Source organism: Tachyglossus aculeatus, chromosome 26, assembly GCF_015852505.1.
Source record: "Tachyglossus aculeatus isolate mTacAcu1 chromosome 26, mTacAcu1.pri, whole genome shotgun sequence".
In the NCBI taxonomy this organism is placed as follows: domain Eukaryota; kingdom Metazoa; phylum Chordata; class Mammalia; order Monotremata; family Tachyglossidae; genus Tachyglossus; species Tachyglossus aculeatus.
The window spans coordinates 6,901,145-6,917,959 of record NC_052091.1 but is presented as its reverse complement, the minus strand read 5'-3'; the positions used below and the strand labels follow the sequence as shown (position 1 = coordinate 6,917,959).

The window sequence follows — 16,815 nt, the reverse complement described above, 5'->3', positions numbered from 1 at the left end:
CTTGGGCAAGTCACTTCACTTCTCTGGGCCTCAGTTACCTCCTCTGGAAAATGGGGATTGAGAGAGTGAGCCCCATGTGGGACAAGGACTGTGTCCAACCCAAGTTGCTTGTATCCACCCCAGCGCTTAGTACAGTGCCTGGCACATAGTAAGCGCTTAACGTAAACCATAATAATAATTATTAAGCTCCTTGAGGGTGGGGGTCATGTCTACTAACTTTAGTGTCCTCTTCTGATCAGTACTGTGCTCTGCGCAGTTGACTGGAAGCCTCCTTGAGGGCAGGGATTATGTCTACTAACTCCTCTCCCAAGCGCTCAGTAATGTGTCTGTAACCAGTAGACCCCCTTGAGGACAGGGATCGTGCCCTATTAACTCGATTGTCCTCTCCCAAGTGCTTAGTCCAGTGCTCTGCTCCCTATAAACGCTCAATCAATCATATCGATCGAATGAATGATTGAATATTCACCTTTCCCTTATTCATTCATTCATTCAACCATATTTATTGGGTGCTTCCTGTCTGCAGAGCACTATACTAAGCACTTGGGAGAGTACAACGAAACAACAGGCACACTCCTGCCCACAACAAGCTCACAGTCCAGAGGGGGAGACAGATATTAATAAAATAAACAGATAAATAAATGATATATATGTATGCGCTTTGGGGATGGGAAGGAGGATGAATGAAGGAGCAAGTAAGAGCAGCACAGAAAGGAGTGGGAGAAGAGGAAAGTAGGGCTTAGTCCAGGAAGGCTTCTTGGAGGAGATGTGCCTTCAATAAGGGTTTGAAGTAGGGGAGAGCGATTATCTGTCTTATCCCAAAACATCTTGCTAGCGGCACTACTAAAATATTCTACATAACGAATAATTAGTCTAATCAAATGACCCAGGAGGATTTCATCATTGACCAGTTCAATGTGACCTAACTGAGACTCCCCTTTCACGACACCAGGAGACACAAGCCACTCACAGAGGAACTGGTTTTTACACTTTTTAATTTTAATTTTTCTTGTATCTTAAATTAAACGACAGACCTGGCACACAAGAAGCTATTTTTTCAAATGTCATTACAAAAGGAAAAATAGGCTGCTGTACTTTTTCCCCTCATTCCAGAAAAATAGGAGCCGGCACTCGGCAAACATAGAGGGTTTTTTTTTGTTTTCTCATCTCCCACTCAGACTTTTCCAGCTCCATTTCCAAAATAGAGAACTGAATCGGGATCGGGCTCTTCACGCATGTAAAACCTTCTTCGACTGGGCCCGGCGGAGATCGTATTGACGACGATGATGGTATCTGTTAAGCGCTTGCTACGTGCCGGGCATCATTCTAAGTGCTGGGGTTGATGCAGGCGCGTCGGGTTGGACGCAGTCGGTACAGGCGAGGCTCACGCCTTTTCGTTGGGCGGACCGGGATTTTCCGATTTTGGTCCCTGCCGGCTCTCTCCGGACCAAGTCCACCAAGTGCGAGGATGCTGGGCGGGAAAGGCGGCCCCGGCCTCTTTAGGGATGCAGGAAAGACGGACACTGAGAACGAGGCAAAAGGGAACTCATCGCTTCGACGCATTTCCAGACGGAAAGACGGCCCGTCCTAGGCGGGCGAGGAGAGCCGGACGGGAGGAGGCCCGAGGCCCGTTTCTTCCTGATCCGTTTCTTCCCGATCATTCATTTTTTCCTGATGCCGCGTCCCTGGGGCGGTGTGGCGGGGCAGGCAGGGGGGGTGTAGTGACCAGCTACATGTGGTAAGAAGACCCTGCGTAAGGACTGTCAGCGGCATCGGCGTCTCTGGAAAAAAACGGCAGAACACAGGGGGTTCAGGAGCCGCGGAACCCCGGAAGGCAGCCAAAACCACGAGCTTGTCTGTGGGCAGGGAATAATAATAATAATAATAATAATAATAATAATAATAATAATAATAATAATAATAATAATAACAACAACAATAATGGTATTTGTTAAGCGCCTACTATATGCCAGGCACTGTACTAAGCGCTGGGGTGGATACAAGCAAACCGGATTGGACATATGCTTCTATTTACTGTTGTACTGTACTCTCCCAAGTGCTTAGTACAGTGCTTCGCACATGGAGTACAGTGCTCTGCACACAGTAACCGCTCAATAAATATGATTGAATGAATGAATGGATAGTACATGCTCGATAAATATGACTGACTGAATGAATGGATAGTACATGCTTGATAAATATGACTGAATGAATGCATTGTACTTTCTCGAGTGCTTAGTTCAGTGTTCTGCACACAGTAAGCCCTCAAGAAACATTCATTCATTCATTCAATCGTATTTATTGAGCGCTTACTGTGTGCAGAGCACTGTACTAAGTCCTGGGAAGTACAAGTTGGGAACATATAGAGACGGTTCCTACCCAACAACGGGCTCACAGTCTAGAAGGGGGAGACAGACAACAAAACAAAACATGTGGACAAGTGTCAAGTCAAATATGACTGACTGACTGCCTGGGAAAGCTGAATTGTACTTTCCCAAGTGCTTAGCACAGTGCTTCACACACAGAGTGCAGTGCTCTGCACTCAGTAAGCGCTCAATAAATATGATTGAATGAAAGAATGAATGAATAGTATGTGCTCGATAAATATGACTGAATGAATGAATTGTACTTACCCGAGTGCTTAGTACAGTGCTCTGCACACAGTAAGCGCTCAAGAAATACAACTGACCGCCTGACCGGGAAATTTTGGCCCCGAGGAATAGAGCAGGGAGAAAAGAGGGGTGAGGTGAGTCCGGGCCATGACTAGCCCAAATCTACTGAGGTCTGGCCGAGCTGGGGGAAGATTAGGACGAGGGGAACTTCGATCGACCGATAATACTGACGTTTTTAATGATATTTCTTAAGTGCTTACTATGTGCCAAGCACTGTACTAAGCACTGGGGTACACACAAGCTTATCAGTTTGAACACTGGGGCTCACAGTCTCGTGCATCTAGCTTTACTTCTATTTATGCTGATGACTTGACACCTGTCCACGTGTTTTGTTTTGTTGTCTGTCTCCCCCTTCTAGACTGTGAGCCCGTTGTTGGGTAGGGACCGTCTCTAGACGTTGCCAACTTGGACTTCCCAAGCAGTTAGTACAGTGCTCTGCACACAGCAAGCGCTCAATAAATACGATTAATTGATTGATTGATTGAATAAATACGATTGAATGAATGAATGAATGATTTCCCCATTTTACAACCGAGAGAGAGAGGAGACATGGAGAAGTGAAGTGAATCTCCCAAGGTCGCACAGCCGACAAGCGGAGGAGCCGGGATTAAAAGCCGGGTCCTGTCGACTCCCAAGCCTATGCTCTAACTACTAGGCCATGCTGCTTCTCACTGAACCGAGCACCTATTGGGGGGCAGAGCACTGTACTAAGAGCTTGGAAGAGCACAACACGGTCAACGTCATCCCTGCCCTGAAGGAGCTTACTTTCCAGGCCTCTCTCCCAGAGGCCCCTCCACCTCCACCCCTCAGGCCACCTCTCTCCCTAATAATAATAATAATAATATGACGGCATTTGTTAAGCGCTTACTATGTGCAAAGCACTGTTCTAAGCGCTGGGGAGGATACAAGGTGATCAGGTTGTCCCACATGGGGCTCACAGTCTTCATCCCCAGTTTACAGATGAGGGAACTGAGGCACAGAGGAGTGAAGTGGCTTGCCCAAAGTCACACAGCTGACAATCAATCAATCAATCAATTGTATTTATTGAGCGCTTACTGTGTGCAGAGCACTGTACTAAGCGCTTGGGAAGTCCAAGTTGGCAACATATAGAGACAGTCCCTACCCAACAGTGGGCTCACAGTCTAAAAGGGGGAGACAGAGAACGAAACCAAACATACTAACAAAAGAAAATAAATAGAATAGATATGTACAAGTAAAATAAATAAATAAATACACAAGTGGCGGAGTCGGGATTTGAACCCATGGAGTCGGGATTTGAACCCATGACCTCTGACTCCCAAGCCCGGGCTCCTCTCCCAGGCCTGGAAAGGCGGACACTGGTCTGTGACAAACCCGTGGCGCCGCCGTTTCTGAGAAGCAGCCAGCACCTTTGTGGCTTCAATCGAGTAAATCCTCTGGAGGCGAAGCTAGAGAAAGGGCATATTAATAATGAAGCGTCACTGCCATCCAGGGTCCAAAATAGATCTGAGGGGAAACATTGCAGAGCCCTGAGTCACCGAGAATCAGTAACTAGCCCGCCATGATGCCCTGTTCCCGGTAAAGAGCAAAACATCCTGCCAATTACATAATAATAATAATAATGGTATTTGTTAAGCGCTTACTATGTGCAGAGCACTGTTCTAAGCTCTGGGGAGGTTACAAGGTGATCAGGTTGTCCCACGGGGGGCTCACAGTCTTAATCCCCATTTTACAGATGAGGGAACTGAGGCCCAGAGAAGTGAAGTGACTTGCCCAAAGTCAATTACATCAGGCCGTGCTTCTTCCCCTCCCCCTTTCTGTCCCCGACCTTTATAAATGGTAATTGTGAAGCGCTCAATATTTAATAATGATGGCATTTGTTAAGCGCTTACTATGTGCAAAGCACTGTTCTAAGCGCTGGGGAGGATACAAGGCGATCAGGTTGTCCCACGTGGGGCTCACAGCCTTCATCCCCATTTTACAGATGAGGGAAATGAGGCCCAGAGAATAATAATAATAATAATGATGATGGCATTTATTAAGCGCTTACTATGTGCGAAGCACTGTTCTAAGCGAAGGGGAGGTTACAAGGTGATCAGGTTGTCCCACAGGGGGCTCACAGTCTTCATCCCCATTTTCCAGATGAGGAACTGAGGCCCAGAGAAGTGAAGTGACTTGCCTAAAGTCACACAGCTGACAAGTGGCGGAGCCGGCATTTGAACCCATGACCTCTGACTCCCGAGCCTGGGTTCTTTCCACTGAATCAATCAATCAATCAATCGTATTTATTGAGCGCTTACTGTGTGCAGAGCACTGTACTAAGCGCTTGGGAAGGACAAGTTGGCAACATATGGAGACAGTCCCTACCCAACAGCAGTCACGCTGCTTCTCTGAGCACTGCTAATCAGGTTGGACACAGTCCCTGTCCCACATGGGGCTCACGTTCGTAATCCCCATTTTATTGATGAGGTAAACGGGGGCCCTGAGAAGTTAAGTGACTTGCCCAAAGGCGAACAGAGGATAAAGTGGTGGAGTTGGGATGACTTCAAGGCCCCGGCTCAATCCACTAAGCCTTGCTGCTCTATTTACCTCAGGGTTTAGCACAGCGCTTGGCCTAGAAAAATGGCTTGATAAATGCCATTTTTATCATTGTGATAATTATGGTCACATGCATCGGCTTTGGCTAAACCTTCAGTCTTGGGGGGGGGAGCGCCATTCTGTTGTTCCACTCGGGATCTTTTCTGCGATTTGTTTTGTGTCAGGGCCAACTGTTTCTGAACAGCAGGGAAAACTAAACATTGAGCAATGGTGAGGGTTATTAGTAATAATAATAGTGGCATTCGTTAAGGGATTACTATGGGCCTCGCACTGTTCTAAGAGCTGGGGTAGATACAAGGACCCAGCCCCTGTCCCACATAGGGCCCATAGTCTTAATCCCCATTTTCCAGATGAGGTAACTGAGGCCCAGAGAAATGACTTGCCCAAGGTCACACAGAAGATACGTGGCAGAGTCGGGAATAGAAGCCAGGTCCTCTGATTCCCAGGCCCGGGCTCTATTCATTTATTCATTCATTCATTCAATCGTATTTATTGAGCGCTTACTGTGTGCAGAGCACTGTACTAAGCGCTTGGGAAGTCCAAGTTGGCAACACATAGAGACGGTCCCTACCCAACAGTGGGCTCACAGGCTAGAAGGGGGAGACAGAGAACAAAACAAAACATATTAACTAAATAAAATAAATAGAATATGTACAAGTAAAATAAATAGAGTAATAAATACGTGCAAAAGATCACTATGGCTTAATTATGAAGTAGGATTTGCGCCCTGCCAAGCACAAAATGAGAGTCAAAGGTCATAGTGGAGAAGCAGTGAGGCCTAGTGGAAATACCCAATACCTGAGAGTCAGAGGACCCGATCCCAGTTCCGCCACTTGTCTGCTGTGTGACCTTGGGCAAGTCACTTTACTTTTCTGTGCCTCAGTTACCTCATCTGTAAAATGCGTTCTTGGATGTCCTCCTGTCACCTCAAATTTAGTAAGGCTAAAACTGAAGTTCGGGTCTTCCCACCCAAACCCTTCCTCCTGCTCACTTTCCCATCACTGTAGATGGCACCACCATCTCTCCTCCCGAGCCTATAACTTCAGCATTATGCGTGACTCCTCTGTCATTCAACCCACATATTCAAGCCATCACTAAATCCTCTATCTACTAGGCTACACTGTTTCTCCTATTAGCCGGCTGGCAACGTGCCCCCGAAAATTCTCTGAGTGCAGATCTCTCCCTCCACCTTTCCATAATTTTAATGCTTCATCCCTCCTTTTATGTCTGTCTCCAATCCCCTCACCCCTGTCCACGAAGGAAAGGGACAGTTTCAGTTCCCGCTGGTGTATTTTCTACCAGAACTTAGTAGAGTGTTCTGCACAGGGTAAGCACTTAATAAATACTATTACTATTTCCAGAGGGGTCTTACACTGTGGGCAGAAAGAACACAGATTCCCCCCGCCATGGGGTGGGGGTGGGGTCAGAAGGTCATGGGTTCTATTGCCAGCTCCACCGCTTGTCTGCTGTGTGACCTCGGGCAACTCACTTCACTTCTCTGTGTTCCCTCGTTTGGGAAATAGGGATTGAGATTGGGAGATCGGGAGATTGAGAAGCAGTTTGGCCTAGTGGACAGGCCACAGGGCTATGCCTCAGTTTCCTCATCTGTAAAATCAATCAACCAGTGGCATTTGTTGAGCAAATGCTTGAGCACCTGGGGAGTACAATATAAAAGACTTGATAGACACATTCCCTGCCCATACTGAGATTAAAGCTGTGAGCCCTCTGTGGGCCACAGACTGTGTCCAACCTGTTTATCTTTTATAATAATAAATAATGATGGTATTTAAGTGCCTACTATGTGCCAGGCACTGTACTAAGTGCTGAGGTGGATACATGCAAATTCATTCATTCATTCAATCATATTTATTGAGCGCTTACTGTGTGCAGAGTACTGTACTAAGCGCTGAGGTGGATACATGCAAATTCATTCATTCATTCAATCGCATTTATTGAGTGCTTACTGTGTGCAGAGCACTGTAGTAAGCGCTTGGGAAGTCCAAGTCGGCAACATATAGAGACGGTCCCTACTCAACAACGGGCTCACAGTCTAGAAGGGGGAGACAGACAACAGAACAAAACATGTAGACAGGTGAGTTGGACACAGTCCCGGCCTCATGTGGGGCTCACAGTCTCAAACCCCATTTTACAGATGAGGTAACTTAGGCCCAGAGAAGGGATGTGACTTGCCCAAGGTCACGCAGCACACAAGTGGCAGGGCCGGGATTAGAACCCATCACCTTCTGATTCCAAGGCATGTGTTCCATCCACTAACACCATGCTGCTGCTTCTTTATCTACTCCAGCGCTTAGTACAATGTCTGGCACATAGTAAGCACTTAACAAATATCATTAAAACTACTCCTATTCCTCCTCCTATCTCTCCTCCTCCTAATAATAACAGTAATGTGCCAAGCATTGTACCAAGCACTGGAGTGGATACAATATAATATGGTCAGATACAGCTCCTGTCCCACATGGTACATAAAGTCTAAGGGGGAGGGAAAGCAGGTATTGAATCCCCATTTTACAGATAAGGAAACTAAGGCTCAGAGAAGGGAAATGAATTGCCCAAAGTCACACAGCAGGCAAGTGGCAGACCAGGGATTAATGATGGCATTTTTATTAATGATGGCATTGTTATTAAGTCTTTTAGACTGTGAGCCCACTGTTGGGTAGGGACTGTCTCTATATGTTGCCAACTTGTACTTCCCAAGTGCTTAGTACAGTGCTCTGCACACAGTAAGCGCTCAATAAATACGACTGATTGATTGATAATGATGGCATTTTTATTAATGACGGCATTTTTATTAATGATGGCATTTTTATTAAGCACTTACTATAATAATAATAATTATTATTATAGCATTTATTAAGCGCTTACTATGTGCAAAGCACTGTTCTTAGCGCTGGGGAGGTTACAAGGTGATCAGGTTGTCCCACATGGGGCTCACAGCCTTAATCCCCATTTTACAGATGAGGTAACCGAGGCACAGAGAAGTTAAGTGGCTTGCCCAATGTCACACAGCTGATAAGAGGAGGAGCCGGGATTTGAACCCATGACCTCTGACTCCAAAGCCCGGGCTCTTTCCACTAGGCAAAACCGCTTCTCCTTACTATTACTATCACTATTACTCCTATCTTGTCTCGTCTTATGCCGTAGAGTCGTCTCCGACCCACAGTGACGCCATGGACACATCTCTCCCTAAACGCCGCGCTCTCCATCTGCGATCGTTCCGGTAGTGGATCTGGAGAGTTTTCTTGGCAAAAATACGGGATGTGGTTTACCATCGACATCTTCCGTGCGGTAAACGTGAGTCTCCGCCCTTGGCTCTCTTCCAGGCTGCTGCTGAGTTTTGACTTGTAGCCGATGCCTGCCATTTGCTAGCCACTGCCCAAGCTAGGAATGGAATGGGTAGGCCTCTGCTCCACTCTCCCTCCCGCACTCGAGACTGGTAGAGTCCTGGAAACTCTCCAGGGGCGACTCTGAGAGTCCCTCCTAGACCGTGAGCCTGCTGTTGGGTAGGGACCGTCTCTATATGTTGCCAACTTCTACTTCCCAAGCGCTTAGTACAGTGCTCTGCACACAGTAAGCGCTCAATAAATACAATTGAATGAATGAATGAATGACAGTCTTTTAGACTGTGAGCCCACTGTTGGGTAGGGACTGTCTCTATATGTTGCCAATTTGTACTTCCCAAGCACTTAGTACAGTGCTCTGCACATAGTAAGCGCTCAATAAATACGATTGATGATGATGATGATGGTGATGACTATTACTACAACTACTATTAATAATAATAATAATAATGGTATTTTGTTAAGCACTTACTACGTGCCAAGCACTGTTCTGAGCGCTGGGGTAGATACAAGGTAATCAGGCTGTCCCGCGTGGGGCTCACGGTCTTAATCCCCATTTTACAGATGAGGCAACTGAGGCTCAGAGAAGTGAAGTGACTTGCCCGAAGTCACGCAGCTGATACGTGGCGGAGCCGGGATTAGAACCCGTGACCTCTGACTCCAAGCCTGGGCTCTTTCCATTGAGCCACGCTGCTTCTTTTACTATTACTACTACCAGTAGGGCATTAGACGTGAATTCAGAGCAACACCAATGAACCAGAGAAAGTCAAGGCGGAGGAACAAAGAAATGAAAAGCAGGGCAGGATGTGGTTCAGAGCTGGTTCTTCGTATACTGAACTCAAACCTCCCTTTGGATTGCTTTCAAACAGCAGTCCTACATGCAGAGGCATGCTCGGTGTCTAATTCCCACCTCTGTACTTTCTTCTGGCGTTCAGTACAGTGCACTTCACACTATAAGCAATCAATAAACACTATTGCTACTATTACTACACTAAGCATCAAGCCTTAGAGTTACGCTTCCCTTCGGCTCTTGGGTCTACATAGGTCTTCAACTGCACCTTTTTCTTTTAATGTTTTTTTTAAGCGCTTATTATGTACCAGGCACTGGACTAAGCGCTGGGGTAGATTCAAGCTAATCAGGTTGGACCCAATCTCTGTCCCGCATGGGGCTCGCAGTCTTAATCCCCATTTTCCAGATGAGGTAACCGAGGCCCAGGAAAGCGTAGTGACTTGCCTAAGGTCACACACAGCAGAAGAGTGGCAGATGCGGGATTAGCACTCAGGTCTTTCTGTCCTCCAGGCTCGGGCTCTATCCATTAGGCCACTCTGCTTCACGACTTATTGTGTCTGATCCTACTGTCTGCTCTCAACTATACGCCCACCTTCTCCCCTTTAAAGAGTCTAAACTCCATGTGCAGAGCACTGTACTAAGCACTGGTACAGAATACGCAGGAGGGAATTGGGCATTGTCTCTGGTTGGTGCTCTGGAGAGAGAGAATAAATTACAGACATCCAAGACTGAACTCCTTGTCTTCCCTCCCAAACCCTGCTGGGAGGGACTGTCTCTATATGTTGCCAACTTGTACTTCCCAAGCGCTTAGTACAGTGCTCTGCACACAGTAAGCACTCAATAAATACGATTGATTGATTGATTGATTGATTGATTGATTGATTGATACAGATAAGAGGAAAAAGGGATATGCCCTCTCAGAGAAGCAGCGTGGCCTAATGGAAAGAGCCCAAGTCTGAGAGTCAGAGGAGCTGGGTTCTAATCCTAGCTCCGCCATTTGTCTGCTGTGTGACCTTGGGCAAGTCATTTCTCTTCTCTGGGCCTCAGTTTCCTCATCTATAAAATGAGGATTAAATCCCACTCCCTCCTACCTAGACTGGGAGGCCCATGCTGGACAGGGACTACGTCCAAACTGACAGCCTTGTATCCACCCCACCACTTCCTTGGCACATAATGAGCACTTAACAAATACCATTATTATTATTATTATTATCATCATTTGGGCAGGGCCCCTGTTTCGTGTTTCTATTGTATTTTCCCAAGCGCTTAGTTCAGTGCATCGCACTGAGTGAGCACTCAATAAATACTGTGGCTCCTCTAAGACACATCTGGAGGAGAGAAAACCTCTGAGGCCCCGTATCCAGACTCAGGGAGGCTGAGAAAGAGAGATTTTCCTAGAAAAATCAGCATCAAATCGCACGGAACCACTGCCATTCCTTAGCACTCCAAATCAAGTTTTGGTCCAATTTCAGGGGAAGCAGCATCCATCTCCACTGCAGTCCAGACCGGGGGACAGAGCCCGGGCCTGGGAATCAGAGGACCTGGGTTCTAATCCCGGCTCTGCCACCTATCTGCCGTGGGACCTTGGGTAAGTCACTTCACTTTGTGGGGCCTTGGTTTCTTTATCCGGAAAAGGGGGGGGGGGGGGGTTCAACTCCTGCTGGCCCTCCTACATAGACAATGATCCCGCTGTGGGACAGGGACTGTGTCCAACCCGATTAGTTTGTATAATAATAATAATGATGGCATTTATTAACAGTGCTTGGCACATAGTAAGCAATTAACAAATACCACCACCATCATCATCATCATCAGTACACCTTATATCTATACGTAAGTTTTTCCTTTGGATTTTCATTTGTTTCCAAACCCCACTCCGTTACTTCATCCTGCTAGAAGAGAACCACTTCCTGAAATAGCCTCCTATGCCTGCTATTTGCCAGTCGCTTTGGTCTGTGGGTTTCCTACAGAGAAGCAACACAGTATAGAGGACAGAGCACAGGCCCGGGAGTCGGAAGGATCCGGGCTCTAATCCCGGCTCCACCACTTGTCTGCTCTGTGTGACCCTGGGCAAGTCGCCGACTTTTCCGGGCCTCGGTTCCCTCAACTGTAAAATGAGGATGAAGACAGTGAGCCCCACGTGGGACAGGGACTGTGTCCAACCTGAGTGACTTGTATTTAGACCAGCACTCAGTACAGTGCCTGGCACATAGTAAGCGTTTACCTTAAAAGAAGGTGAGGGGAGCGCAAACATCAGAAAGAAACAGCTGAACGAAAATGGAATGTGCACATGGATAAATAAGAGATGAATAAATAAAAATCTCTATCTGAAGACAAGGGCAGCGCCTATGAATTGGGAAACTTCTACTCTGGGCAAACAGAGGTGTCCCCCGTCAGGGAAAAGCCCGTTCCGCCATTCCTGTTCTTCCCCTCCGTGGCCAAAGAGCATTAAGCGAAGCTTCCTTAGCCTATTTTGGGGCCTTAATAATAATAATGATGGCATTTGTTAAGCGCTTACTATGTGCAAAGCACTGCTCTAAGCACTGGGGAGCTACAAGGTGATCAGGTTGTCCCACGTGGGGCTCACAGTCTTAATCCCCATTTTACAGATGAGGTAACTGAGGCTCAGAGAAGTTAAGTGACTTGCCCAAGGTCACAAAGCAGACATGTGGCGGAGCCAGGATTCAAACCCATGACCTCTGACTCCAAAGCCCGTGCTCTTTCCACTGAACCACGCTGCTTTTCATTCATTCATTCGTTCATTCGATTCAATTGTACTCATTGAGCGCTGACTGTGTGCGGAGCTCTGTACTAAGCTCTTGGGAGAGGACAATAGAACAAAAATCGGACACGTTCCCTGTCCGCAACGAGCTTACGGTCTAGAGGGGTCTCGTCCGAAGGCCTCTCTCAGCCTCTCCACACTCAGTAGGTGCTCAATTAATAAGGCCCAGGGCCTGACCGAAGAGAAGCCCAGAAACAGGACTAGGAGAAGATTCAGCTCAGCAAAAGTCCTCGAAGGAGACACCGCCATGACCGAGTCCCCCCTCACACCATCCCCGTTGTTGGTTTTACCTGCTCTCTTCTTTGAGCTTCCTGGCGGCCTGCGTGGACAGTTTGATCTGCAGATCCAGCTTCCGCAGGAAATCTTTGGCGGACAATTCCTCGGCTTGGCCGGCCGCATTTTCCTGGATCTGAGGGCTGGGAGAGAAGCGGCCGCCACCTGGAGCTGCGTCTTCGGCTGAGGGGCAGGGATCCGCGGGCGGTTCCCCGTCGGGGGAATCCAGGGAGTCGAGTCCGTTGAACGGCGACGGCTTCTCGAGAGGCATCGGGATGTTCAAGGTCTCCTTCAGGAAGATGCAATCGTTGGTAAACAGTTTATTTGCCCTTTTGATTTGTTCCATCTGAAAGGAGAAAAAAAAGGAGTCCATAAGTCGATAAGCAGGGTGGATAGAGCACGGTCCCGGGAGTCGGAAGGATCTGCGTTCTAATCGCGGCTCTGCCCTTGTCTGCTGGGTGACCCTGGGTGAGTCACTTTGTTTCTCATCTGTAAAATGGGGATGAAGACTGTGAGCCCCATGTGGGACGGGGACCGTGTCCAACCTGATTAGCTTGTATCTACCTCAGAGTTTACAACAGTGCTCGACACATAGTAAGGAGTTAACACATACCATCATCATCATTGTTATTATTATCATTATATGAATATGTATGTATGTATATGTATTATATGTATATATGTTTGTACATATTTATTACTCTATTTATTTATTTATTTATTTATTTTACTTGTACATATCTATTCTATTTATTTTATTTTGTTAGTATGTTTGGTTTTGTTCTCTGTCTCCCCCTTTTAGACTGTGAGCCCAATGTTGGGTAGGGACTGTCTCTATCTTTTGCCAATTTGTACTTCCCAAGCGCTTAGTACAGTGCTCTGCACATAGTAAGCGCTCAATAAATACGATTGATGATGATGATGATGATTATAACGGTCGTGTTTGTGATAAGTACTTATTAGGTGCCAAACACCGTGGTAAGCGTTGGGGGAGAGGCCAATCAATCAATCAATCAATCAATCGTCCAGATAAGAGCGGCATGGCTTAGTCGCTACAGCACAGGCCTGGGATTCAGAAGGAGCTGGATTCTAATCCTGGCTCTACCACGTGACCGCTGTGTGACAGTGGGGCGGGAGGGGGTCCTCTTTTAGGAACCCCTGTACGTTGGTGACAATGGTCGTCTACAACATACTGAACTGCACACGTGGTAAGCACCCAATCGATAGCACCGATTGGCCGATTCGCCAGCCCAGCGTCCATCCGATCATCTTGTATCTACCCCACTGCCAACTACAGTGCTTTGGCACATAGTAAGCACTGAAAAGATACCCCAGTGATTATTATTGTTGATACATACTCTCTCGACAGTTGCTTTTCATCTGATATCTATGTTTGGAAACATTTTCCTCATTTAAATACATTATGCTACAATGTTCTCATTATAATTTCCCATTTCTGGGTCACACAGAAGCGTCATCTCAAGAGGTATTTGGTCTAAGGGCTGCAGTCTGTGAATCCCTGGTCTTATTTTGATATTTTGTTACGCACTTACTATATGCCAGGCACTGTACTAAGCGCCGGGGTACGTACAGTTTAATCAGGTTGGACGTGGTTCGTGTCCCACAGGGGGCTCACAGTCTTCGTCCCCATTTTACGGATGAGGTAACCGAGGCGTCGGTAAGCGAAGCGACTCGCCCGAGATCACACAGCAGAGGAGTGACGGAGGCCAAGATTAGAACCCAGGACATCCGATTCCCAGGCCCGTGCTCTTTTCACTAGGCCGCGCTGACTTCTCTGAGGTTCTCCAGAAAAGTGAACAGCTCCTAAAGAAACTGTGATCTTCATCTCGGGAGAAACGCCTCAGGCTTCACTTCTCTCTCTGCCTTGGTTCCCTCCTCTGTAAAACGGGGGTGAAGACTGGGAGCCCCACGTGGGACAGGGACTGTGTCCAACCCGATTTCCTTGCATCCACCCCAGCGCTTAGTACAGGGCCTGGCATGTTGGAAGCGCTTAACAGAGATCACAAGCACTTTGAATATCATTATTACAGTCTGGGGCTGGAGGAGAGGATGAACTTCTAATAAGGACGACAGCTCACCTGTCCCGTTGCCTAGCAACAGGTGTCACATTGCCTCGCCTCCGGGAAGGCTGCCGGGTAGCATTTCATTTCTGAACACAGGAAGGAAACCCCAGGGCCAGAAACACAACCAGGAGTGGGTGAGGGTGTCACAGAGAGGCCTACATCTCCTCGTGGGCAGGAAATGTGACTTTTTGTGGTTGGATCGTCCTCTCCCAAGCGCTTAGTCCAGTGCTCTGCACACAGTTAGTGCTCGATAAATATGATGGAGTGAATGCACATGTGCTGCTCCTATCAGGCCAGATCAAATCAGGGCGTAGAGCTGAAGTGAGACCACATCCTCTCTTTCATCAGAGAGAAAACGATGTTAAAATCTGCGCCTCGACTAAGGGTGGATGGTTCCGGTGGGCCGGGCCCACGGGGCCCCCCGAGAGCCTGGAGGTTGGCATCAGTGTGACCCGGGGTGGGGGGTTTCAGGGGCCAGACGCTTTTAAAACACACACGTACCCCAAAACGGGGAAGGTGGGGGGCAATAATTCTATTTCTCGATAATAGAATTAGCCACGCTGGTCAAGCAGCGTGGCTCAATGGAAAGAGCACGGGCTTGGGAGTCAGAGGTCATGGATTCAAATCCCAGCCCTGCCACTTAGCTGTGTGACTTTGGGCAAGTCACTTCACTTCTCTGGGCCTCAGTTCACTCATCTGTAAAACGGGGATGAAGACTGTGAGCCCCACGTGGGACAATCTGATCACCTTATAGCCTCCCTGGCGCTTAGAAAGGCACATAGTAAGCGCTTAACAAATACCATTATTATTATTATTATTCTTAATGATGTTACTGCTGCCTGTTTATACTTGATTTGCTGTCTGTCTCCTCCCTTCTGGACCGTGAGCCTGCTGTGGGCAGGGATTGTCTCTCGTTATGGCTGAATTGGACTTTCCAAGCGCTTAGTCTCATCTGTCAAATGGGGATGAAGGCTGTGGGCCCCCGTGGGACAACCTGATCACCTTGTATCCTCCCCAGCGCTTAGAATGGTGCTTGGCACATAGTAAGCGCTTAATAAATGTCATCATTATTATTATAATAATAAATTTGATTAAAATGAATCAACTGGACTTTGGTATGGGCTGAGTGGGGGAAGGTCCAGGGGGGAGTGGGCTGGTGGATGAAGAGACTAAGACTAAGTCTCTCCATTCCCTAGAGAAGCAGCGTGTCTCAGTGGAAAGAGCCCGGGCTTTGGAGTCAGAGGTCACGGGTTCAAATCCCAGCTCCGCCAACTGTCCGCTGTGTGACTTGGGGCAAGTCACTTCACTTCTCTGGGTTTCAGTTCCCTCATCTGTAAAATGGGGATGAATCAATCAATCGTATTTATTGAGCGCTTACTGTGTGCAGAGCACTGTACTAAGCGCTTGGGAAGTCCAAGTTGGCAACATCTAGAGACGGTCCCTACCCAACGGCGGGCTCACAGTCTAGAAGGGGGAGACGGAGAACAAAACCAAACATATTAACAAAATAAAATAAATAGAATAGATAGTTACAAGTAACATAAATAAATAAAATAAAATACATAAATGAAGACTGTGAGCCCCTAGTGGGCCAACCTGATTACCTTGTAACCTCCCCAGTGCTTAGACTTAGAACGGTGCTTGGCACATCGTAAGCGCTTAATAAATGCCATGATTATTATTATAAAGATAAATTCGATTAAAACGAATGAACCGGACTCTGGTGTGGGCTGAGTGGGGGGCGGTCCGGGGGGCGAGGGGGGTGGTGGTGGATGAAGAGGGTGGGGGTCCCCTTACTCACCGTGACCCCGAACTTGAGGGCGATGCCCTGCAGGGTGTCTCCGGTGGCCACCCTGTGCTGCAGGCTGCGCGGGGGCCCGGGGCGGGGCCCGGGGGGGCGGGCGGGGTCGGCGGGGGCCGTGCTGCCGTAGGAGCGGGGCCTGGGCCGGGCGGCCGCCAGCACGGGGCTCAGCTCCCCCTGGCCGGGCTCCGGCCCCCACGGCGCCCCGCCCGCGGCCCGCATCGATCGATCGATGGGGCCCGCAACCCACCAGAGACCACCACCGACACAACGCCCGGGCCACAAGGGGCGGCTCCTCCCTCCCTCCCTTCTTCCCTCCCTCCTTCCCTCCCTTCCCCCTGCTCCGCCCCGCCTCTCTCCCTCCTCCTCCTCCTCCTCCTCCCCCTCTCCATCTCCCTCCTCCTCCTCCCCCTCTCCATCTGCCTCCCACTTGCCCCTCCTCCCCATCCTCTTCCCCTCCTCCTCCGCCCCGCCTCTCTC

The 16,815-nt window shown here is 48.2% G+C and overlaps 1 protein-coding gene across 1 annotated transcript; it reads right to left on the bottom strand.

Annotated features, from left to right (window-relative positions):
- Nucleotides 1–975: 975 nt before the first annotated feature.
- LYSMD2 (LysM domain containing 2) lies at nt 976–16,563 on the bottom strand. The gene is made up of 3 exons (XM_038767196.1): nt 16,336–16,563; nt 12,468–12,796; nt 976–1,778 (listed from the first exon to the last, which is right to left on the bottom strand). Exons 1-3 carry the CDS (start codon nt 16,555–16,557, stop codon nt 1,727–1,729), a joined length of 603 nt encoding a protein of 200 aa, XP_038623124.1. The 5' UTR covers nt 16,558–16,563; the 3' UTR covers nt 976–1,726.
- Between the last annotated feature and the right edge of the window lie 252 nt (nt 16,564–16,815).

Excerpts from the sequence above, each read along its gene's own strand:
- LYSMD2 (XM_038767196.1), bottom strand. The coding sequence starts at position 16,557 with ATGCGGGCCGCGGGCGGGGCGCCGTGGGGGCCGGAGCCCGGCCAGGGG. Across the intron at positions 12,797-16,335 it reads CCCTCAAGTTCGGGGTCACG|ATGGAACAAATCAAAAGGGC; the intron begins GTGAGTAAGGGG and ends TTCTCCTTTCAG. Across the intron at positions 1,779-12,467 it reads AAGCTCAAAGAAGAGAGCAG|AGACGCCGATGCCGCTGACA; the intron begins GTAAAACCAACA and ends GTTTTTTTCCAG.